This window comes from Amphiprion ocellaris, chromosome 16 (genome assembly GCF_022539595.1).
Source record: "Amphiprion ocellaris isolate individual 3 ecotype Okinawa chromosome 16, ASM2253959v1, whole genome shotgun sequence".
Lineage (NCBI taxonomy): Eukaryota > Metazoa > Chordata > Actinopteri > Pomacentridae > Amphiprion > Amphiprion ocellaris.
This window is the reverse complement of record NC_072781.1, coordinates 25,828,977-25,853,417: the sequence shown is the minus strand read 5'-3', so window position 1 is coordinate 25,853,417 and position 24,441 is coordinate 25,828,977. Positions and strand designations below refer to the sequence as shown.

At 39.5% G+C, this 24,441-nt stretch overlaps 1 protein-coding gene and 1 long non-coding RNA gene across 2 annotated transcripts in view; one reads left to right on the top strand and one right to left on the bottom strand.

Moving 5' to 3' along the window:
• Nucleotides 1-219: 219 nt before the first annotated feature.
• Nucleotides 220-10,797, bottom strand: LOC129350791 (uncharacterized). Its single transcript, XR_008604308.1, has 2 exons — nucleotides 8,527-10,797; nucleotides 220-1,821 (listed from the first exon to the last, which is right to left on the bottom strand). It is a non-coding gene; the product is annotated as an uncharacterized LOC129350791 (long non-coding RNA).
• Nucleotides 10,798-11,478: 681 nt separating this feature from the next.
• The window catches only part of b3gat2 (beta-1,3-glucuronyltransferase 2 (glucuronosyltransferase S)), a 61,253-nt gene continuing 48,290 nt past the window's right edge, over nucleotides 11,479-24,441 (top strand). The window contains exon 1 of the mRNA XM_055018346.1: nucleotides 11,479-12,015. Coding sequence (XP_054874321.1) covers nucleotides 11,479-12,015 — 537 coding nt within the window. The remainder of the gene's footprint in view (nucleotides 12,016-24,441) is intronic.

Below are 24,441 nucleotides of genomic sequence, written 5' to 3'. Positions count from 1 at the left end.
TAGTTGGCGTTATATAAATAAAACTGAATTAAAATTGTAACTTATAATGTTGGAGTAATTCAGCCATATATGCTAGAAAACACATTTTCTTTGTCCATTAATCTGTTGATTGTTTTCTCCACTAATTCATTTCTTGTTTTGGTTTATAAAATGTCAAACCCAAATATATTTGGTTTACTGTCATAAAAACCAAAAAGATTTACATTCATGATGCAGGAATCAGAGTTTTTCACTTTTTATCTTAGTCAGCAAGATAGTTGAAAATGTGTGAATTGTTGCAGCTTGTGAGCCGTAGAAGGTTTTAATCTTTGGGGCCGAGTGTCAGAAAACATTTAGAAACAAACATCAACAAAACACTCAAACATTTGAACATCATTTGCATGACAATGTCAAATTAAAGGACATTTATTTCCAACGTAAATGTGTGATATTCATCCTCTGGAGCTTTCTCTTCACTTTGTCTTCCACCTGGACTGGTTTGGTCAGGAGCATGTGTAACAAACATTTGAAAAACTGCACTTTAACATCAATGAATGACGCTGAAGTTTAATCTCTACATAAATGAGACTGAGTCTGGATGTGCTACTCTGTCATTAACTCCTAAGTTTAGGGAAAGTTCAAACAAAAGAGGACAGTTCAGATAAGACTTGAGAATGAGCTTATTTTGAACAAACATCTCAGACTTTCTGAGTTTCAGCAAATCTAGCAAGATATTTTAACAACAAGCAACTCAAGAGATCCAGAAGTTGGAGAGAGTTAGCTTTAGCTGAGCCAAAGAACATGTGGGATGCTAACCTAGCAAACATTTCAGACTTTTCTCTGTGAATTCTGAGAAATAATTTACTATTTAATGACAGAGCTACACATCTTAACTCAGTCTCATTAAAACAGACTCTAATTCAGTGTCATCCATCCATATTAATGTGCAGTTACCCAAAATGTTTGTTGCATGAGCTCCAACAAAACCTGTCCAGGTAGAAGGCCACTTTGACAAACAGGAAGTGGACGATTCCAAGCAGATTTATAGAAGGGGAAACCAGACTGTACTAAGTGTGGTCGAGTATAGAGGGGTGTTTTGTGGGTTTTTAAGGCTGATAATGATTATTAGTGAGACATTTGGAGTCGATATTCATTTGCAGTAAATGAAAGTATTTAAAATCTTGGCGTGAAACTTAGAAGAACACAAACTCGAACAGAAAACTTTGCTGATACGTTTTTGTTTTGTTTACAGATGTTAAGTTAAAGGAGTTTTATTCATGACGTATAACCAATCAAATTACTCCAGAAGACAGAGGGACCACAGGTAGATAAAGGTTCAGAGCCAAAGTAGCACCATTTTTAAATGTATTTATTACCGTAAATCAGTAAAAAATAAAATACTGATAATCAGTAAATCAGTCAGTCCCACAATTACTACAATTCTACAATGTATGTCTCTTTCCTTTGACTTGTTATTTGTACAATATACGATGTATATGATGGCGTTTTTTCATACCAAAGGCTATACTATGATGTTTTCTAAGAGACATACAATGCTACTCTGTTTGTTCTGGCCCTGCACTCCTCCTCTGTTGTTTTCTGGATTGTACTCAGCTGTATGCCTTCGTCCACCCGGCCTCCGTTGACTCGTCCCGCCTGCCGTCTCTGGAGCTGAAGCTGGATTGGAACAGACCAAAGTACAGTCCAATCACGATGCCAGCTGCCTCTCAAAAGGCTCCTTCATCTGGTGGAACTTCTTCTGAGGGGAAGCTGAGCTGGCCCAGCAGAACTTTGGAGATGTGTTCCAGTGGTTGGTGGATGTGTAGGGAGATAGAGAGGGACCTTTGAATTGTTCAGAAAGGAAAACAGGGAACCCATTGGTAGTTTTAGTTTAGGGTGCTACTGCAGTGTGTTTTTGGGCTTGAAGAGGTGAACAGGAAGAGTTTTTTTTCCGTATTGATTATTTTTTACTTTGTTCCTGGTTGGAATGCCCATCAATGTCAACATGAAGTTCACTTTAGTTCTGTTTATTTTTACTTTACTAACAACCATTTGCTTTTAACCCCCTCACATGTTGTGTTGTTGTAAACTTCCTCTTTCAAATAAACACTTGTCTAACCCTCTGGAAACCAGCGTTTGGACTGTTTTGGTGTTGCTCCTCCCCTACTTCAGACAGCCGGAACAAAACAATGTTTTGTGGACCAAAGGCTATACTCTGACGTTTTATGGGTGACATGCTACACTATGACGTTTTTTGGACGACATGCTATACTATGACATTTTTAGAGCGACATGCTATACTATGACGTTTTTTGGGTGACATGCTAAACTATGTGGTTTTTTGGACCAAAGGCTATACTATGACGTTTTTAGAGCGACATGCTATACTATGATGTTCTTTGGATGACATGCTATACTGTGAGGTTTTTTGGACCAAAGGCTATACTATGAAGTTTTTAAGAGCGACATGCTATAGGATGACGTTTTCAGTGCGACATGCTATACTGTGATGTTTCAAGAGCGACATGGTACATGATGATGTTTTTTGGACGACATGCTATACTATGACGTTTTTTGGGTGACATGCTATTCTATGATGGTTTTAGAGCGACATCCTATACTATGACGTTTTTTGGACGACATGCTAAACTATGGTGTTTTTTGAGCCACATGCTATACTATGAAATTTTTAGAGTGACATGCTATACGATGACGTTTTTAGAGCGACATGCTATACGATGACGTTTTTAGAGCGACGTGCTAAACTATGACGTTTTTTGGGTGACATGCTATGCTATGACGTTTTAAGAGCGACATGCTATACTATGACATTTTCAGAGCAACATGCTATACTATGACGTTTTAAGAGCGGCATGCTACACTATGACGTTTTTAGAGCGACATGCTACACTATGACGTTTTTTGGACCAAAGGCTATACTATGACGTTTTCTACGAGCGACATGCTATGCTATGACGTTTTTAGAGGGACATGCTATACTGTGACGTTTCAAGAGCGACATGCTATACGATGACGTTTTTTGGACGACATGCTAAACTATGATGGTTTTTGAGCCACATGCTATATTATGACATTTTTAGAGTGACATGCTATACGATGACGTCTTTAGAGCGACATGCTATACTATGACGTTTTTAGAGCGACAGGCAATACTATGACGTTTTTTGGACCAAAGGCTATACTATGACCTTTTTTGGACCAATGGCTATCCTATGATGTTTTCAGAGTGACATGCTATACTATGACGTTTTTTGAGCCACATGCTATCCCATGACGTTTTTTTACCAAAGGCTATACTATGACGTTTTTTGAGTGACATGCTATACTATGACGTTTTTTGAGCGACATGCTATACTATGACGTTTTTTGAGCCACATGCTATACTATGACGTTTTTTGGGCGACATGCTATACTATGACGTTTTTGGAGCGACATGCTACACTATGATGTTCTTTGGACGACATGCTATACTATGACGTTTGTTGGACCAAAGGTTATACTATGACGTTTTTAAGAGCGACGTGTTATAGCCTGACGCTTTTAGAGCGACATGCTATGCTGTTTTTAGAGCGACATGCTATACTGTGACGTTTCAAGAGCGACATGCTATACAATGACGTTTTTTGGAAGACATGCTATACTATGACGTTTTTTGGGTGACATGCTATAGTATGACGTGTTTAGAGCAACATGCTATACTATGACGTTTTAAGCGCGACATGCTATACTATGACGTCTTTTGGACCAAAGGCTATACCATGACGTTTTTTGGACCAAAGGCTATTCTATGACGTTTTTGGAGTGACATGCTATACTATGACGTTATTAGAGCCACATGCTATACTATGTCTTTTTTAGAGCGACATGCTATACTATGAAGTTTCAAGAGCGACATGCTATATTATGACATTTCAAGAGCGACACGGTATACGATGACGTTTTTTGGACGACATGCCATACTACAACGTTTTCTGGGCGACATGCTATACTATGACGTTTTTAGAGTGACATGCTATACTATGACGTTATTAGAGCGACATGCTATACTATGACGTTTTTAGAGCGACATGCTATACCATGACATTTTTAGAGCGACATGCTATACTATGACGTTTTGTGGGCGACATGCTATGCTATGTTTTTTGGACGACAAGCTAAACTAAGATGTTTTTGGAGCCACATGCTATACTATGACATTTTTAGAGTGACATGCTATACGAATGACATTTTTAGAGCGACATGCTATACTATGACGTTTTTTGGACCAAAGGCTATACTATGATGTTTTTAGAGTGACATGCTATACTATGACGTTTTTGGCCCAAAGGCTATACTATGACGTTTTTAGAGTGAGATGCTATACTATGACATTTTTAGAGCGACATGCTATACTATGACATTTCAAGAGCGACACACTATACGATGACGTTTTTTGGACGACATGCTATACTACAACGTTTTTTAGGCGACATGCTATACTATGACGTTTTTAGAGCGACATGCTATACTACGACGTTTTTAGAGCGACATGCTATACTATGACTTTTTTAGAGCGACATGCTAAACTATGACGTTTTTAGAGCGACATGCTATACTATGACGTTTTAAGAGCGACATGCTATACTATGACGTTTCAAGAGCGACACGGTATACGGTGACGTTTTTTGGACGACATGCCATACTACAACGTTTTTTGGGCGACATGCTATACTATGACGTTTTTAGAGTGACATGCTATACTATGACGTTATTGGAGCGACATGCTATACTATGTCTTTTTTAGAGCGACATGCTATACTGTGACGTTTTAAGAGCGACATGCTATGCTATGTTTTTTGGACGACAAGCTAAACTAAGATGTTTTTGGAGCCACATGCTATACTATGACATTTTTAGAGTGACATGCTATACGAATGACATTTTTAGAGCGACATGCTATACTATGACGTTTTTTGGACCAAAGGCTATACTATGTTTTTAGAGTGACGTGCTGTAGTATGACGTTTTTAGAGCGACATGCTATACTATGACATTTCAAGAGCGACACGCTATACGATGATGTTTTTTGGACGACATGCTATACTACAACATTTTTTAGGCGAAATGCTATACTATGACGTTTTTAGAGCGACATGCTATACTATGACGTTTTTAGAGCGACATGCTATACTATGACTTTTTTAGAGCGACATGCTAAACTATGACGTTTTTAGAGCGACATGCTACACTATGACATTTTTATAGCGACATGCTATACTATGACGTTTTAAGAGCGACATGCTATACTATGACGTTTCAAGAGCGACACGGTATATGGTGACGTTTTTTGGACGACATGCCATACTACAACGTTTTTTGGGCGACATGCTATACTATGACGTTTTTAGAGTGACATGCTATACAATGACGTTATTAGAGCGACATGCTATACTATGTCTTTTTTAGAGCGACATGCTATACTATGACGTTTTAAGAGCGACATGCTATACTATGACGTTTTTTAGAGCGACATGCTATACTATGACGTTTTTTAGAGCAACATGCTATACTATGACGTTTTGTGGGCGACATGCTATGTTTTTTGGATGACATGCTAAACTAAGATGTTTTTGGAGCCACATGCTATACTATGACATTTTTAGAGTGACATGCTATACGAATGACGTTTTTAGAGCGACATGCTATACTATGACGTTTTTTGGACCAAAGGCTATACTATGATGTTTTTTGAGCCACATGCTATACTATGACGTTTTTGGCCCAAAGGCTATACTACGACGTTTTTTGAGCCGCATGCTATACTATGACGTTTTTGGCCCAAAGGCTATACTATGACGTTTTTAGAGCGACATGCTATACTATGACGTTTTTAGAGCGACATGCTATACTATGACGTTTTGTGGGCGACATGCTATGTTTTTTGGATGACATGCTAAACTAAGATGTTTTTGGAGCCACATGCTATACTATGACATTTTTAGAGTGACATGCTATACGAATGACGTTTTTAGAGCGACATGCTATACTATGACGTTTTTTGGACCAAAGGCTATACTATGATGTTTTTAGAGTGACATGCTATACTATGATGTTTGTTGGACCAAAGGCTATACTATGACGTTTTTTGAGCCACATGCTATACTATGACGTTTTTGGCCCAAAGGCTATACTATGACGTTTTTTGAGCCACATGCTATACTATGACGTTTTTGGCCCAAAGGCTATACTATGACGTTTTTAGAGCGAGATGCTATACTATGACATTTTTAGAGCGACATGCTATACTATGACATTTCAAGAGCGACACGCTATACGAAGACGTTTTTTGGACGACATGCTATACTACGACGTTTTTTGGGCGACATGCTATACTATGACGTTTTTAGAGCAACATGCTATACTATGACGTTTTTAGATCGACATGCCATAGTATGACGTTTTTAGAGTGACATGCTATGCTATGACGTTTTTAGAGCGACATGCTGTACTGTTACGTTTCAAGAGCGACATGCCATACGATGACGTATTTTGGACGACGTGCTATACGCTGACATTTTTTGGGTGACATGCTATACTATGACGTTTTTAGAGCAACATGTTATACGATGACGTTTTTAGAGCGACATGCTATAGTATGACGTTTCTTGGGCGACATGCTATACTATGATGTTCTTTGGATGACATGCTAAACTATGACGTTTTTGAGCCACATGCTATACCATGACGTTTTTAGAGCGACATGCTATACTATGACGTTTTTAGAGCGACATGCTATACCATGACATTTTTAGAGCGACATGCTATACTATGACTTTTTAGAGCGGCATGCTATACTCTGACACTTTTAGAGCAACATGCTATACTATGACTTTTTTAGAGCGACATGTTATACTATGACGTTTTTAGAGCGACATGCTATACAATGATGTTCTTTGGACGACATGCTCTACTATTACGTTTGTTGGACCAAAGGCTATTCTATAATGGTTTTAGAGTGACATGCTATACTATGACGTTTTTAGAGCGACATGCTATACCATGACATTTTTAGAGCGGCATGCTATACTCTGACACTTTTAGAGCAACATGCTATACTATGACTTTTTTAGAGCAACATGTTATACTATGATGTTCTTTGGATGACATGCTCTACTATTACGTTTTTTGGACCAAAGGCTATAGTATGACCTTTTTAGAGCGACATGCTATACCATGACATTTTTAGAGTGACATGCTATACTATGACGTTTTTAGAGCAACATGCTATACTATGACGTTTCAAGAGTGATATGCTATACAATGATGTTTTTTGGCGACATGATATACGATGACGTTTTTTGGACGACATGCTATACTATGACGTTTTTTGGGTGACATGCCATACCATGACATTTTAAGAGTGACATGCTATACTTTGACGTTCTTTGGACGACACGCTATACTATGGCGGTTTTTGGACCAAAGGCTATACTATGACGTTCTTAGAGCGACATGCCCCACTATGATGTTTTTAGATCGACATGCTATAGTATGACGTTTTTAGAGCGACATGCTATACTGTGACTTTTCAAGAGCAACATTCTACAAGATGACGTTTTTTGGACGATATGCTATACTCTGACGTTTTTTGGGTGACATGCTATACTATGATGTTTTTAGAGCGACATGATATACTATGATGTTTTTAGAGCGACATGCTATACTATGACGTTTTTTGGGTGACATGCTATACTATGACGTTTTTAGAGCGACATATACTATGACGTTTTTAGAGCGACATGCTATACTATGACGTTTTTTGGGCGACATGCTATACTATGACGTTTTTTGAGCGACATGATATACTATGATGTTTTAAGAGCAACATGTTATACTATGATGTTCTTTGGGCGACATGCTATACTATGACGTTTTTAGAGCGACATGCTATAGTCTGACGTGTTTAGACCAACATGCTATACTATGACGTTTTTAGAGCGACATGCTATACTGTGACCTTTGTTGGACGACACTCTATACTACAGGCTTTTTAAATTTACATATTACTATGACTTTTTTTTAAGTTTTTTTTGTTTTTAGTAACATATTATAAGAATCTGAACAGTTTTAAAAATTACTATACTTTTACTTGTGCAATGAAATATCATTCTATGGCATTTTTTAGACGACATATACTCTGATGTTTTCTTGAAAAACATACTATTTTGACAATATACTGCACTATGACATTTTTTGAACCACAAATCATACATGACGATTTTAGGTAACATCCTATCATTTTGCACTTTTGAACCACATAATAATCGTTGGGTTTTTTTGCCGACATGCTATACTATGAACTACAGGCCATGCTATGTTATTCTTGAAAAGTATACTATACTTTGACATTTTCTGAACTACATCCTATACTATGGCGTTATACACAGAGTGCTTTGGTTACATGTTGATTTATCATCTACATTTTTTCCTGTCTTGTTTTTTGACAGGATTACCACAGACCTGACCATGAACACCGTTGACACCCACCTGAGGGAGACGCCTCCTAAGATCTCAAGGCTGCTTGGTCGTGGTCTTTCTGGTCCTGCTCCAGAACGCCTTCATCAACTATGTCTTCTTTTGAAGAGGCCCTCAGATGCTGCAATCTCTGACCTTAAGGAGGAATTGCTACTTTCACTCTGTAACGAGACGGCGGTTATTTTAAAGACCCAGCTCCTGGTGGCTTTGAGTGAAAGTTAAACACCCATCAAAATGGAATTACAGACAGTTAAATCTGAGCTGTTGGTCAGTATTTCAAACATCAAGTCTGACCTGACTGCCCTAAAGCACGCTGTGGGTGAAACGGAAACTTCACTCTCCACATCACCGACGACATCGTCACACTCCAAAGCAGAGCACCTGTCTGCTGAACTTTTAAAAGTGGACTATAAATGTGAAGAATGTGAGCAGCAGCAGACTGTGAGCAGCGGAACAGATGTGATCAGAAAGAAGTCATTTTCTTTTTTCTTTTCTTTCTGGTTGACTTGATGCTGTCAGATGCAGATGTTGGAGCTGATTCTGATCTTTCAGGATAAAAAGCTGCTTTTCCTTCACAGACTTTTCAGGAAATTATTCTCTCAGGTTTTCTCTGCTATTTATATTTTTATTATCTGTGATTATTTCATTATTTCTTTATTGTAAAAATAAAGTTTGAGGCATAAAGACTCATTTAGTTATTTTAACCCTGAAATCTTTGATGTAGCAGAACTAAACTTCCATTTTCCTTCTTGTACTTCTGATACTAGAACTAAACGTATCTTCAACACGGATCATCTGCTTTTAATGAATCAGCAGCAACATCACAACAACAAATGAGACAATTTTCAACAACTTAATGAAACTGATGTCATTTAAAACAGAATCTGTGTTAGTGTCAAATTAAAGCTGATTACTGACAACTAGAACATTAACGTTACTGTTTTAATCACATTTAAGTTTCCTGAATGTTACTTTAATGTCAACCAGCCACAGTTTTATGAACTTAATGAACCACATTACAGGAACACAACACACTTCAGCTGTTTACATGAAACTCAACACATTAGCTTGATGCTACGTTATCTTTAATCAGGCTACGACGACTGAGCAGCTAGCTCGGTTAGCATCGCTAACATTAAAGCTAATATTTACTATGCTAACTTTCTTCTCTGGTCAACACACACTGAAACAAACTCCACCAACATCTGGAGTGCATGGCACACATTATATCTGACAGTAAAGCTGCATATAAAGTGCATTAAAAGCGGCACCGATACGAAAATAAACATTTACTTACCTATCAGAGTCCTTTCAGTGTCTGCTGGTAGAATCAGCCGAAGGTAGAAAACTGGTTAAAACAAGCCAACGGGCAGGAAAACTGTCTGTGGAAAATGTTCTGCTGCTCCACCGATAAATAAACCAACAGTTATTATATCAGAATTAATCCAAACGAGGAGAGCAGAGACTCTGCTGCCTCCTCCATAGGACCTGTCAATCATTCCGGACCGGACTTTCAATCAAGTAGTCCCGCCCCCTGGCTTCACAAAACTTTAACGCTCTATAAAAAAATCAATATTGATTTATTTTAAGATCGACCACCTGATCTCTCATTTTGACCATGAAAACTCACGAAAAAAAATGTATGTACAGTCTATACACCGTACTCTGTTTGGCTGCTTGCTGATGACCACTTCCGGTCTCAGAAAATGAAAAAAACGGACCTTTTTTCGTTTCTGGCTCTTACTGATTTTACTTTCTTGTTATTCTAAATATAAAACGAAAATCAAATCATTTAAAAAAAATCCTCTATCTCTTTTTGATCATGAAAAGGAAAAACACCTTGTATGTCAATTTTAATTTTTGTATTTTAAAACGAAAATCAAATAACCACTCGTTTTTTGTTTTTCAATACCCGTTTCAGAACGGAAAATCCAATTACCAGATCCGTACACGGACCCACCAGCTTTGCTTCTCTGAAATCTGTAATAATAAATTAATATTTGGGGTGTTTAACTGCTAGACCGAAAAATGTGTATTTATTTTACATTTTATGCACCAAATAAAAAGAAAATAATCATCAGATGTACTGATAATGAAAATAATTATTGCTGACAGCTTTACAGTACTTTAAGAACGGTGACGAAACTGAAAAGCATAGTAATTCATTCGGTTTGTTTCTAAAATGAATATTTTTCACGTTGTTGCCCCCGTAGCCCCTCCAAGGATCCGTGGTTCCCGCGAGTCCTCATATCAAGTCCTCCTATTTTGGTTTAATAATTTATTCTTGACAAACAGCGGGAGTTTCTTCAGGCTTCTCTCTCTCCTCTATCAGCTGGCTTAATTCTCAGCGGACACTGATGCACAACAAGGCCTTTCTCCCGCTCTCCCTCCTCTCTCTCCCCGTCTCTCTCTATGTCTCTCTGCCTCCCCAGGTTCTCTCCTCTATCCCGTCTCCCCTCCTCTGCTCTGCACCTGCTCCTCCCCTCCTGCCTTATTATCCTCACACTCAGAGCAGTGCTCCGTCCTCGCCAAGTGATGCTCCTCGGCGGCGCACATCGGTGGCTTCTCAGCGCCTGCTGCAGGGAAGGCTGCTCCGGCTTGTTGTTCTCCTCCGGAAAACACGCACCCAAGGGCGGCTGAACATGGGATTTTGACGGGGCTTGCGAGTGAGCGAGCCGAAGGAGGGCAGGACGACGAAGAAGTACTCAAGTCCCATCCGAGAGCGGCGCGGCAGGAGGAGGAGGGGGGCTCCGGGGAAACGGTCCCGCCGGGACGGGGGACGCAGCAGATGGTTCTGAGCTTTACATAGTTTGGAATGGACTCAAGTCTCCGGTTTGTGTTGTGTGGCCGTGCAGAGTGAGGTTACGGGATATAAAGGACGGCTCTCGGAGTTGCGGTCGGTCGTCCCTGTCTGTTTGTGATGGAGTGAGTGAAAGGAGGGCGCACGGTAACTTCACACTCGCCATGAAATCAGTGTTTTTCAGCCGCTTCTTCATCCTGCTGCCCTGGGTCCTGATTGTCATCATCATGATCGATATCGACAGTAAAAGGACCATCCGGGCTCCAGTCGCCGGTCGGACCGGCAGGACGCAGCGGACGGCCAGAACCGCCGGCGCACCGGGGGTCGGCGGCACCCACAACCAGTCCGCCCTGCCGATCATCTACGCCATCACTCCGACCTACACCCGGCCGGTGCAGAAAGCGGAGCTGACCCGGCTGGCCCACGCATTCCGCCAGGTGCCCCGGTTCCACTGGATCGTAGTGGAGGACTCGACGGCGCGCACGGAGCTGGTGGCGCGCTTCCTGGCCCGGTGCGGCGTCCCGTACACGCATCTGCATGTGTTCACTCCCCGCAGGTTCAAGCGCGCCGGGATGCCACGCGCCACCGAACAGAGGAATGTGGCTCTCGCGTGGCTCCGGCAGCACCGGAGCAGGCGGGACACCGGGGTGGTTTTCTTCGCGGATGACGACAACACGTACAGCCTGGAGCTGTTCGAGGAGGTACCGTGTTCCCTCCGCTCACCGGGCACCAGTTAGTCTTATCACAGGGGAGCCATGGGTCAGAGAGGTGCAGCTCTCACCATGGCTGCTACAGAAATAGCACATCATCTCTGACTTTTCATAATTCAGACAAATTCAGTTTAAGCACTTTGGCGTGAAAGCATCAACCCAAAAGTCGTCTCTGTGGTCAGTGAGCCACTGATCTCTAAATATGTTTCACACATGAAACTGTGCACCTATTACAATGCAAATGGAATTAATTTGAACTAATTGACTTGCTTCCTGTTTAATTCTAAACAGCTGCATCATATCTTATGTCTTGATGATATTAACATGTTAAGTGAGTAATAGCTTCAGCAGGCTGCCTCGAAGTTGTACTTGAATATGCTTTCCGTACGGAGGTAATTCCTGATGTGGATTCTGCCACACAGATGCAGTTATTAGGAATCGGTATAGTCCAACCCCATTCACAGCATCCACACTATCAGGGTAACATTTGGGACTGTGTTAGTACTGCGCTCTAGTCGCCCCACTGCGCTCAAAAGTCATTGTTAGGTACTCCCCAAGCAGGGTTATTTCAAAGGAATCCAAACATGGAAATTGTCAGATTCTTCCTGCTGACTGCATCCCTCTGGAACCCTGTTTAAACGCACTGGTGAGGCTGCAGACCCACACACAGGGAAACTGGTCAGGAGCATGTTCACACAGAGAGGGTGTAAAAATGAGTGAGAGAAAAAATGCAGATGAAGACAAAGAGTGAGCAGTGATGGAGAGACAGAGATGAGGAGGGTGGAAGAGGCTGTGGTGGAGCTGGGGATCAGGTATTGCAAATCTTTAGCTCACTGGCAGTATTGCTGTCTTTTTTTTGCTCGCCAGCGCTGAATTAGTACGCAGGACTGTGTGTGGTTATTTAGTTTCCTCTTGTGTGAGTCTCAGGGTGAGACGAGGCTAATGGTGATGCCGAATGGAATGGTTGATTTTTATTTTTATATATTTATATTAACTTTGAATATTTCACACTCCTTAATTTGTTTGCTTATCAAGATGTAAAACTGTCTCAGGCAACATTTAGACTAATTTGAGGCTCTGACAGTCTGCTGATACATGAAACCATATTGACTAGCTGTAGGCTGCAAATTGGACTACATGATATGCCAGTATTGATATTATTGGCAAACTGATGCCTTCATGTGAACCAGCTCTGGGTCTGAGTGTGTTGATGTGTTTGCGTGTGCATGTGGTGCTGTTACCAGTCGGTTGTTGTTCATATTGATGCCATGCTGTCGCCTTCCACCACAGCAGACTTGCAGGTAATAAAGAGAAATTCAATCGAAGCATCAGAAGCAAATAATAAATCCTCACACTCTTAGAAATGCACAAACAAATTGGAAGAATGCTTCTGATTGCTGATTGCTCCTCACTCTGATTATTGCTATTCAATCAGAGCTGCCCTCAAACATGAAACTGCAAAAACACAATTTTCACAATGCAGAACATTTTGATGAACTGCAAATTAGCTGAGAACTCTGAATATTACAGTAAAATCTATATCCGTATAGTTATGTGGTTTCCTCTATCTGCACATCTTTGGCCCTTTGCAGAATAAAAAATGTATGATTACTGTTTTATCTGATTTTGAAAGCAGCTGTTGTGCAAAAGGCCAAAGATGCATTTACATTGTTTGTTTGAGCTGTGGAGCGTTTTCTTTTAATTTGTTCTTCTAAGAAGTCTGGTTCATCATGACAGTGTCACTTCTGGAGAAAACGGTAAACATCAGCATCCCTAAAACTGGAGGTGAAAAAAATGCCTACCACAGTTTAATAAAATCAGTTTACAATGATATCTATCTATCTATCTATCTATCTATCTATCTATCTATCTATCTATCTATCTATCTATCTATCTATCTATCTATCTATCTATCTATCTATATAGGTGTGTGTGTGTGTGTGTGCGTGTGTAAACATAAAAACATTGAATCCTTATTTCAGAAGCAAAAGAAACATTTTGTAATTTCATTATTTAATTTAATAAATAAATCTGAGAAAGAAGAGAGATTTATTATGCTTCACTGAAATTACAGCTAATAATAGGAATTCAAGTTGAACAAGGCTCCTCTGCACTATACAAGAATGGTAAGAGGCTGAGCAACAGTAGAATCTATTGCTAAGCTAACAGCTCTGTGAGGCTCCACTCAGACACGCTGGTGCTTTGACCTAAATGCTCATGTTAGCATGCTGACATACTCAAAGTGACAGTGCTGATATGCGGATGTCCCCTGTTTTAATCAAGACAAAGCACAGAACTGGTGTTGGACTGTGATTAGCCTAGCTTAGCATAACCAAACTAATGCAGCCTTCCTATCGGCATCATGTTGGCAACAGCATTGAATGAATTACTTGTAAATGGATGGTAGGGTCAGATTTCAAGTAATGATTATGACTGGGAACATTTAATTGCCTCCAAAGTTCTGATAAGTCCAAAGGGCTGCATGAACCGTAGAAAAACTGACATTGTGATATCTAATTTTTCTGCGGAATATATTGCGGTATGGAAAAATACAGGAATTTCCACCTGGTGACATAAATAACTTTATTTGTAAATAATCATTCTAGAAATATTAGAGTGATACTGTAGAGCAGTAAATCCCCATGGAAAATTTTCACAATAAAAAAAAACATCTGAGTAATTAGTGAAAATGTTTGGGACCTTTCTCATATGCTGGTAAAGAGATGTGCAAAAAGTTATTTTTTTAACTTTGGATCGCTTTCAAATTTTGTGGTCCTGAATTAATCCTATAACCTCTTGTAGTGGCAACAATTGGAAGATACTGCCAGCAGGGAACCTGTTTGTAGTCAACATCATAATTTCTGTAGGTAAAATATTCCCATACAACTGAGCAGCATCCAAGGCTAGCACCAAAATGATAATCACCATCCTTTTCATCAATACTAGGGTCAAGATTAGCCTGTTTATCACAATTATTCATTGGTTATTTGGGCCAATGTACTAATATTTATAATATTTTGGTATTCCAAAATAATTTCAGATCAAGTACAATAAGGTCCTTTGTCACTAGACTTTAGTGCCTTTTTGACAGACACTACAATTTACTGATGTTCCATAACCTCACAAATCCACTCAGTTGCTGCAAGGTAGCAGTTCAGACAGTTGTGTGACAAAAAATGACTTTGAAAACAGTATCATACGGTGTTTTAATGCCAGATTTAGCCAAGTTGAAACCAAGTGATATTATCTATATGGGCTGTTTTATATTAGCAAGGCAATTTAAATGTCAGTATCACAGTCAGTCATGTCCATTTAATTATGGGGCACCAAAGTCATGATTGTCATTAATATTCCATTAATTATACAGCTCTACAGCTGAAGTTGCTTTTGAATTGTTCCAACCAAGCCTTCATTTTCAGTACTTGTCTCGTGTTCCTCAGTCATTTTGCTGTCATGTGGAGCCTACATGTCGACTAATTCTGTGTCTTGTAAATAAAAGTCAGTGCATCCAAGAACCCTTAAATCAGATTTAATGATGTTCTATCAGGCAGACTTCTCTTGCAGGTTAGCCATTGAGTCATACAAGTTGTAGCAATGATGTGTTTGATTTCTTTTGCCTCACTTCATATTGCACTTCCTGCAATATTATTATTTCGCATGCACACGTCACAATGTCGATACTGACAAGATGTATTGGGCAGTTGTAAGTCCAACTTCTCTAATATAGTTCTAGGAAATAAATACTGATGCCTCACATCAGCCAAAGACTGTTGTTCACTGTAGTTTCACACGCATTATATTGTCAGTGTATAGCATTCTAATACTCACACAACCGACTCTGCAATCATGTCGTCATGTTGATGACATAAATGCCAAGTTGTTAACAAGGGAGTCATTCTGGTCTCTGCCATCAATTCAGCCGTCATCTGGTTACGAACAACTTATAGATCCAGTCAATCAAGTCTCCCCATCAGCTCCGGCTAAAGAAATCCTGCTTTAATTTAAATGCTGCTGACTTTAGAGGGCTTTATCCTGCGTAGCTTCTTTGAATGCAACGCTCGGACAAAAATTCTCAACCCAGAGTACAGAAGCTGGGCCTACTCCAACGCACAGTTCTGGTGTTGAATTCGATGACTGTGGCTCAGTGTGAAGAGCATCTGTTTGATTTGTTGATAGCACACTGTCTTCTCTCTGCCCTCCTTCCTATTTCATTACCCAGCTCCTCTGTGCAGGTAATGGCCTGTCATAGAGAGATAATAGGCTGTCATACGGCAGTAATAACCTGCAGAAACTGTCTGCAGGCTTTAGACTGATGACGGTAACTGTGCTTACAGTATGTGGCAGCTTCACATTAGAAACCCTTATATCATTTGAGGAAGAAAAATGATTGAGGTATCATTTAAGCAACTTAAATATTATTTTACCGTGACCCTAGGTAATAATATTTCTTCAAGTAATCCGTTGTACTTTTTTAATATTGTGCCAGCTGTGGTTGTTTAAAACTAGGCATTAAAGGGTGGGACTGGATTTTATCAAGTCTTTCCTAATACGATACTACCACACTGGACATGAAATAGAACCTTCATAGTGTGATTACACAAACCCTACAAGCTTCATTCTATTTTATTTCCTCTGTACATCATAGTTCTGTATGTTCATGTTGAAAGTGAAGGCTTTCATCGGTCAGCACAGATAGTTAGACATAATAAATAAAAAATAAAAAATGGATGACTACAGCATTGTTTTGGCAATTCTCACAGCTCATTACACAACACTGTGTACAGAGGCAGAGTCAAATATGTAAAAACACATTTAATAATTGACTTTTCATGACAACACATGGACCGTACAGTGACATATTGGCCAAAATGAGTTTTAATATATACATTTGTATGTGTGTTTATATATATATATGTGTGTGTGTGTGCGTGTGTGTGTGTGTCTTTCTTTATTTGATAGCTGAAGCAAATATAGAGGCATCAATGAGAAAAGAGGCAGTGGGACATGCAATAAGGTTTGAGGTCACACTAGCAGTCGTCCAATATGTTCTTCTCAGGGCCAATACAGACGGTTAGTAATGAAGGAGACTAATAACTGATATTTGGAACCAATTCATTTACAGAAAAAAAGTCATCCGACACAGAGCTTTGCTGAAAGGCCTTTATGTATTTATGTTTTACATGTTTAGTTAAAAATGTTAAACCTTTTTCCTCTAGTGTTGATAGGTCTTTTCCTCATGACGTAGATCCAATCTGGGGCTGTGGGCAGGACTTTACTTGGAGACCAGAGTGAAGACCAAGAGAAATGGCTACATCACAGCCAAAGTAGCACATTTTTTTAACCTATTTATTTGATTTGGAATCAGTTTTAAAAATACCAAAAATTGGAAGAAGGAAGATGGCATCTGATAATCAACTAGGCTGTATACACTTTAATACGGGCTGCATCGTTTTTTTGTTTTTGTTTTACTTTCATCACAGGGGACCAACACATACAGACAGGTGTCAAATTAAAGGAAAATCCTAAATCCCTGAGCCCTACAGTGAGGGGATCTGGTGGCTCTTTTATGCTGTGGTGTCCATTTTTTTTGGCTTTGTACGTATGTTGCCTGTTCTGGTGACATGGTTGCCCAACACCTATTTGTTAGCTGTATCCAGCTTTTACAGGTGGGGCTGAGTAATGCTGGGAAAATATGTAGCTGCAATTTTTCTGACAGATATAGCAATTTGGTTTGCAATATAATGTTTTAATGACCTTAACTGCCACATGAGACACCATCAGAACGATTACTGTCACACAAGGAGGATTCTGGTGGATATACTGTGGAGTAGAGACATGCCTGGAGTCAGCCCATGATCAGCTGATGCAATGGCCAAGTCGATTTATTAGATGAGCTACTCAGCAGTCATTATGGGGAGGATGATAAGATTACAGCCGCAATTAACCTTTCACTATAAATATGGCAATGTATTGTAGTCAGACATACAGACAAAAATTCAAACCTATTCATATAATACAGTTTCTAGTGAAGACTAGGAGACTGCACACTTACATGTTTAAATTTAAATTCAATTTCTTTGTTTGTAATGTTTTGGTATTCCCATGTCTTTCTATATATATTTAGAGACGAAAAACTACATTTGCGAAGTCGAAACAGCTTTTTATTGCATGACAGTACTTAGCAACCCCTAGCTTTTACGCCAAGTCAGCATTGAGGTAATTTTATCATGCAAAAATGTACAATCTCAAGTCTTTTTTAGCTATGATAAGCTGCATTCTAATTTTATGGCTGGTAATTCATAAAATGTGTCACTATGATGGGTATCCATGGTAATTAAGCCATGTAAAAAAGCGTTTTCATTCAATATTCTGATTTTTTTTTGCCTACTAGCTACTGTAGGGCAAAAAGCAGTGTATTTCTGACCAGCAGTTGCCCAATTAACAAATGAAAAACTCCAGCTGCGGCAAAATCAGCCTCATTCTGGGTTGTTGATTACATGAAAGTAACTGCCCGGGCAGTTTCGCTGAAAGAGCGCACTACAAACTACTACAGCGTAATGAGCAAAATGTGTTTCAACCACCCCCTCTTTACCCTCTTATGAAAAAAACATAGGTACTTAGCAAATGTTTAACAGGCCTCCCTGCCTTCCCCTTCTCTCTCCGGCAGCAGAGTCACAGCGAGAAGTCAGGTGGAAAGGCATTTAGCAACAAGACAAAATCTAAAGGGTGTATTCTTCGTTTCCACACATTAGTCAGGTCTCAGTTCCGCATGGTTTATTATGCACATGACACGTTCCAGCCGAGTTGCCTCCCTGCAGTCAATAGAGTGTCAGAAAATGCAAGACTGCTCATTTAATGTCCCCAATGCAATTACGCTGTGATTAGCCCTTAACGCACTGTTTCCTGCAGGTTTGGAAAGGTGATATTGCACTTTAGCCCTCAGTGTGCTGCTGTCATGATCATTTTGAGCCACATCATTTATATAATTGAAATCATACTGGTCTTTCCTTTTAAACTTCATTCCCAAAACCCTCCAAAGTTTTAGGTACATTAAGTATCTTCTTCAGAGATTCATCCTTGTGAGGACAGACAAGCTTGTTAAGCTGCACTTAAACCACCACACAGTGGACAGTTAAACTCAATTCATACGCAGAATAATGGAATTTTTACAAGGTAAGAAATTCCCTAATCCACAGTAAATTAGGCTTCATTGATGGTTTTGGGGTATTTTAGTGAAACATGTCCCATTACACAATAGAAGGATTTCTCTGGTTGAAGGAATATTAAGGGAAATGAGGGGATTTTGCTTTGGCTGTCCTCTACTGTAAAAATACTGCTGTATCGACAGTATACAATACATTCACCAAGGTAAGGTCTGAGATCTGCGATTGGGTTGACTTTGCTAAAAAGATGTGCAGTGAGGAAAGAAACCGAAGCAGTCAGAGGATCAACAAACATGTCATTGTCTTTGGATGACCACCTATATCATCCACTGGAAAAATCTGGAAAATCCATTGAAAATTTGTAGGATCTATACAGATCTATACATACAAAAAACTATGTTGAAGTGGGTGCATGAGACATCGAGGAAACAGCGTCCAGTGTGTATAATGCAAAGAACATTTTAAATGGAAACTGCACCAGAGGAATACATCAGAGGGAGAAACAGCCACAGATGAGGATGTTCACTCATCCCAAACCCAACAAATTTGTTAAGGCTTGAAGTTCTGCTTTGCAACTTCATAGCAAAACATAATCTGCTGTCCATGTATTGGGCTACCTTACCGAACTTTTGCCTCGCATACAGTGCCGTGAAAAAGTATTTCCCCCCTACAGATTTCTTCTATATTTGCCTATAATTGTCACACTTAATGTTTCAGATCATCAAACTAAGTCTAATATAAGACAAAGACAACCCAAGAGAACATGATTTAATTTATTGAAGGAAAAATCCTGTCCAGCCTATCCACCCCTATGTGACAAAGTAAATGCCCACCTAGCTAACAATCTACCAGATGACCAAATTCATTTGCCAGTTGGGTTCAGTTTCACAGCAACACCCACATATGATTACTGCCAGGCCTGTTGAATCTAAATATAACTAAATAGAACCTGTCTGCCATTGTGAAGTAGCTAAAAGGTCTCAAAAAGCAGCACATGATGCCACGTTCCAAAGAAAGTCATTGGCATTTGTCAGTCTGGAGGGTTCCAAAGCCATTGGTAAGGCTCAGGGAGTCCAGAGAACTACAATAAGAGATATTATCCACAAACGGAGAAACATAGAACAGTGGTGAACTTTCCCAGGAGTGGTCCACCTACCAACATTTCTCCAAGAGTTTGGATATCTAATCCAGGAGGTCAGAAAAGCACTCAGACGAACATCAAAAGATCTGCAGATCTCACTGGCCTGAGTTAAGGTCCATCTACATGATTCCACTATAAGGAAGAAACTGGGAGAAAATGGATTCATGAAAGAGTCGCAAGGATCAAACCACTCCTGACCAAAAAGAGCATAAAGGCTCATCTGGTATTTACAAAAAATATATATCTGGATGAGCTCAAGACTTTTGGGGTAACATCCTGTGGACTGATGAGTCAAAGGTGGAACTTTATGGAACACATGGGTCCCGTTACATCTGGAGTAAACCTAATACTGCATTTGCATGAAGCTCAACCACAAATGGGTTATGCAGAATGACAATGACCCAAAGCACATAAGCATCTGAATGTTTTGGAGAAGCTGTGTCAAGGTATAAAATTGAATCCAACTGAGATGCTGTGGCAAGACCTTAAAGGGGCAGTTTATGCTCAGAAACCATCTAATGTGGCTGAATTAAAACTATTCTGTAGAGAAGAGTGGACCACAGTTCCTCCAAGGCAATGTAAAAGACTGATCACAAACTATCACAAACGTTTAACTGCAGTTGTTGCTGCCATGGGACCAACCAGTTATTAGGTTTAGGGGGGCAATTACTTTTTCACAGAGGTGATATTAGTTTCTAATAAATCTTCAATTCATCATCATTTAAAAACTGCATTTTGTAGGTTATCTCTGTATAATAATCAATAAATATAAATATTAATTTGATGATCTGGAAGATTTAAATGTGAGAAATATGAAAACATAGACGATAACAGGATTTCAGGATCAAAGATTTTGCATATATGTCTGAAATCAACATAAGTGGGGAAAAATCTCTACAATTTACACACATTCCATTTAAGTTATTATATATGGATCAGTCACGTTTTAATCCCTTAAGCCTCAGGCTATTTTTTTTTTTATTTCCACCTGAAAAACACTTCCAAATTCAGTCAGTAACAATTTTGCAACTGTGAGACCAAACTGAGCAACCTTGGGCTCTATGGATCAGGAATATGTGGGAGAATTTTGAAAAACATTAAAAGCAAATTCATGGTTTTCACATGAAGGATGCAGATTTTGAATTGAAGCGAATGTGTTGTTCTATTCATACTACAATAGGTACACTGCAGACGGTCACATTGCCCTTCATGATGAACACAGAAAACTACTTGGGTCTCCATGGGTTTTGGAAAGGCTGGCTTTGCTCTTTTTACAGGATATATTGTGGTGGCTAGTTACAGATTGGGCTGTAACACTATGTCAATGTGATTATTGTTGACGTGTGCAGACATAGTACCGGATTTATGAAGAATTCAGAGCTTCTCATTGTGTTTGGACTTCATTGTTGGAAAGCAAGCTCCTCCACAGACCCTTAGATGGATGATGAAATTTACATCATGGGGAGACCCGGAAAGTATGACTTGGCTTTGAGACTCCTTGTCCCTATCGCCATGCCAGAGTGAGATTTTAAAAAAACTCAAACAAAAATCAAAAGTTTTCCTTTTCCCAAATGTAAACTGGAAAGTGCAGAGTAAGTAACAACTTTCTAACAATTAGCCAGTGACACTGATGTTATTGAACCTGTTTTAAAAATTCTCACCTGCAACTCTACCAAATGTGATGCAGCAGAAATGAAGCCTAACATTTCTACTTCCGTTTCTGTCATAACAGTACTAAGTGACCTCTTCCTGCATCCCAATCTAATGCTGAATAGTGATATGATGGTCTCTGTTTGTAGGCTTCATATACTTTGGACATATGAATCGCAACCAACAGAAATCAAGAAGATGCGACCTGAGTCGTAGCAAACCATATTATCCTAAAAGTTATCTCATGAGAATTCATGAGATTCCTCTTTGTTAATGTATAAATGGGTATTCGGTAGTATTTCCACTATTATGACCCTGACTCTGTCTTTCTTGAGTCAGTTTCTTGGCGCATCGACCCATTAAGACTTGGTTGTGTAACAAGCAATCAGGAAAATTAAGCTGTGCCTTTTTTTTCACTCCTCATTCCTGAAAAGCTGACTCTGGGGATGGAGGGTTTTTCAGCTGACGGCAGCATGGCAGCGCTGTTTGATTCAGCTGCAGCAGCCTGTCAGCCAGGCAAGACTTTCGTCAGACCTTTTTTGAATAATTGAACTCCCCCGGCCCTGAAAGCTTTGCAGCAGTCACAGCGACTATTTTAGGCAGCAGGTACTGTGGCGAATGCACTGTGCTGAAGTGTGACTCGGGAACACCTTTCTGGGATGGTGCCATGCTGGGTCTAGTGTTCATTTATTAGTTCTGATGTGGTGTGATGGCTTCTCAGATTGTGTGTTAGTAATGGAAATCCTTCGCAGGTAACATCTTTTAGATTTTGAATCAAACTGCTTCAAAGAATACTCCGAGAACATGTGCTTACATTAAATCTCTTCTTTGAAATTAATTATGATTTCCTTTACTGTCACAATGAATATATTTTCTTTGTGTCAAACATCCCACATGGGGGTCAGCGAGACTTTGGTTTTTGTTCCAAAGTCACATATACAAAACATGAAGCATATATTTGATCGGGTGTCCAAGCAGCAGACCGCGAGGCCTTCAGAGAACAGCCGGGTGATGGGGAGGCGGCACAAAGAGAAACTGCTAGGATAAAGGAACCAGAGCGAAATGGGAAATTCAATTTCCTCAAACCCATATGAGCAATTATCATAATTACATAGTGTAGTGGGAGAAGTGAGGGGTGGGGGGTTGTAATGTCAGGGAAGCGAAGCAGAAAGGAGACAAACCTTGCTGAGAGAAATTGTCCGTGGTCGGGTTGGCGAGAGGATAAGGATGGGGGAGAGAGGAAGGTGACAGAAAGGCTGAAAGCTTTTAAGGGCCAATGTAAATGTAAAAAAGGTGTTACGCACCAGCTCCCTGCTTATTTTCTCTCCCCTTTTTTTCTGAATTGGCAGTTTGACGAGACACCCTCCCTTTGGTCTACTTCCTCATCAGATCTGCTTTATTCCCTTGTTCACCACTGTGTGTAACAATGGCTGTGATACATTCATGCTGAAATTCATTAAATTCACACATTCTGTCCTCAAGGCTGGTGATAGGCTTGCAAGGGGCAAGTCCAGATGTTTGTCTTTTTAGCCCACAGTCCTCAGTTTTCATGGTGTCCAGCTTGTTATACCCACTGCTGAGCTTCTATGATAACATCAAAATTGGGGAAATTATAAATAATTGTAGTATGCAATGTCTGATGAATCATTTTTAGGAGCTAGGTGTACATTTGATGGTGGTCATGGCATGATTCTCGAGGTTTGTGGCTCCTTTTAGTTGATTACTTTTGTCTGCTAGCTCAGCATTTTAAATATCGTTTGCTATCCATGGCTGAGAATGTGTGCAACATTAGAAGAAGATTTGAAAGAAATAGTCCAGAATTTTTGAATTTTTTAAAATTTATGTTCTTACAGAGGGTGAAGTTACAGGAAAGTGTTCATCTAATGTCTCTATAGGGCATTATTACAGAGCTGGAGCTCTGTTGTCTGGATTGGCTTGCACCAGTAACTTGTAAATCAAATTACTAAGTTTGAATGAGTCCTTCCACAATGCTAGTCTCAGAGTAGTGATGTGCTAAACCGTGTCAGAACCAAAAATATTGTGTTATATTGAGAGTTTTTTCTATTTTTTGGCCTACCCTCACTAATGTAAACATGTTGGGCATAGCATTAGAAATACACACCTGTACACAGTATGAGAAAAATGATGTGTTTTTGAACAATAAAGACCCTAAAAGTAAAATTAATAACGTGTAAATGTGTTTAACATGGGCTGTTTAAAACTTTACTTACTAGACCTTAATTATTGTTTAAAGCCTGCCAGAGACAGTATGTTTATATGTGCTTATAGCAAAAAGTAGCTGAGACATCACCAGTAGTATTGTTCCAGACATCTCCTATTACATAAATTCAAATGCAGACCTTGAATAGATACGCTATTTTGTAACTTGTTAAGTCACTGTCTGCTGTTTATCCAGGCCCAGGCTATGTTTACTGATTTATTAATGCTACTGGAAGGAATTAT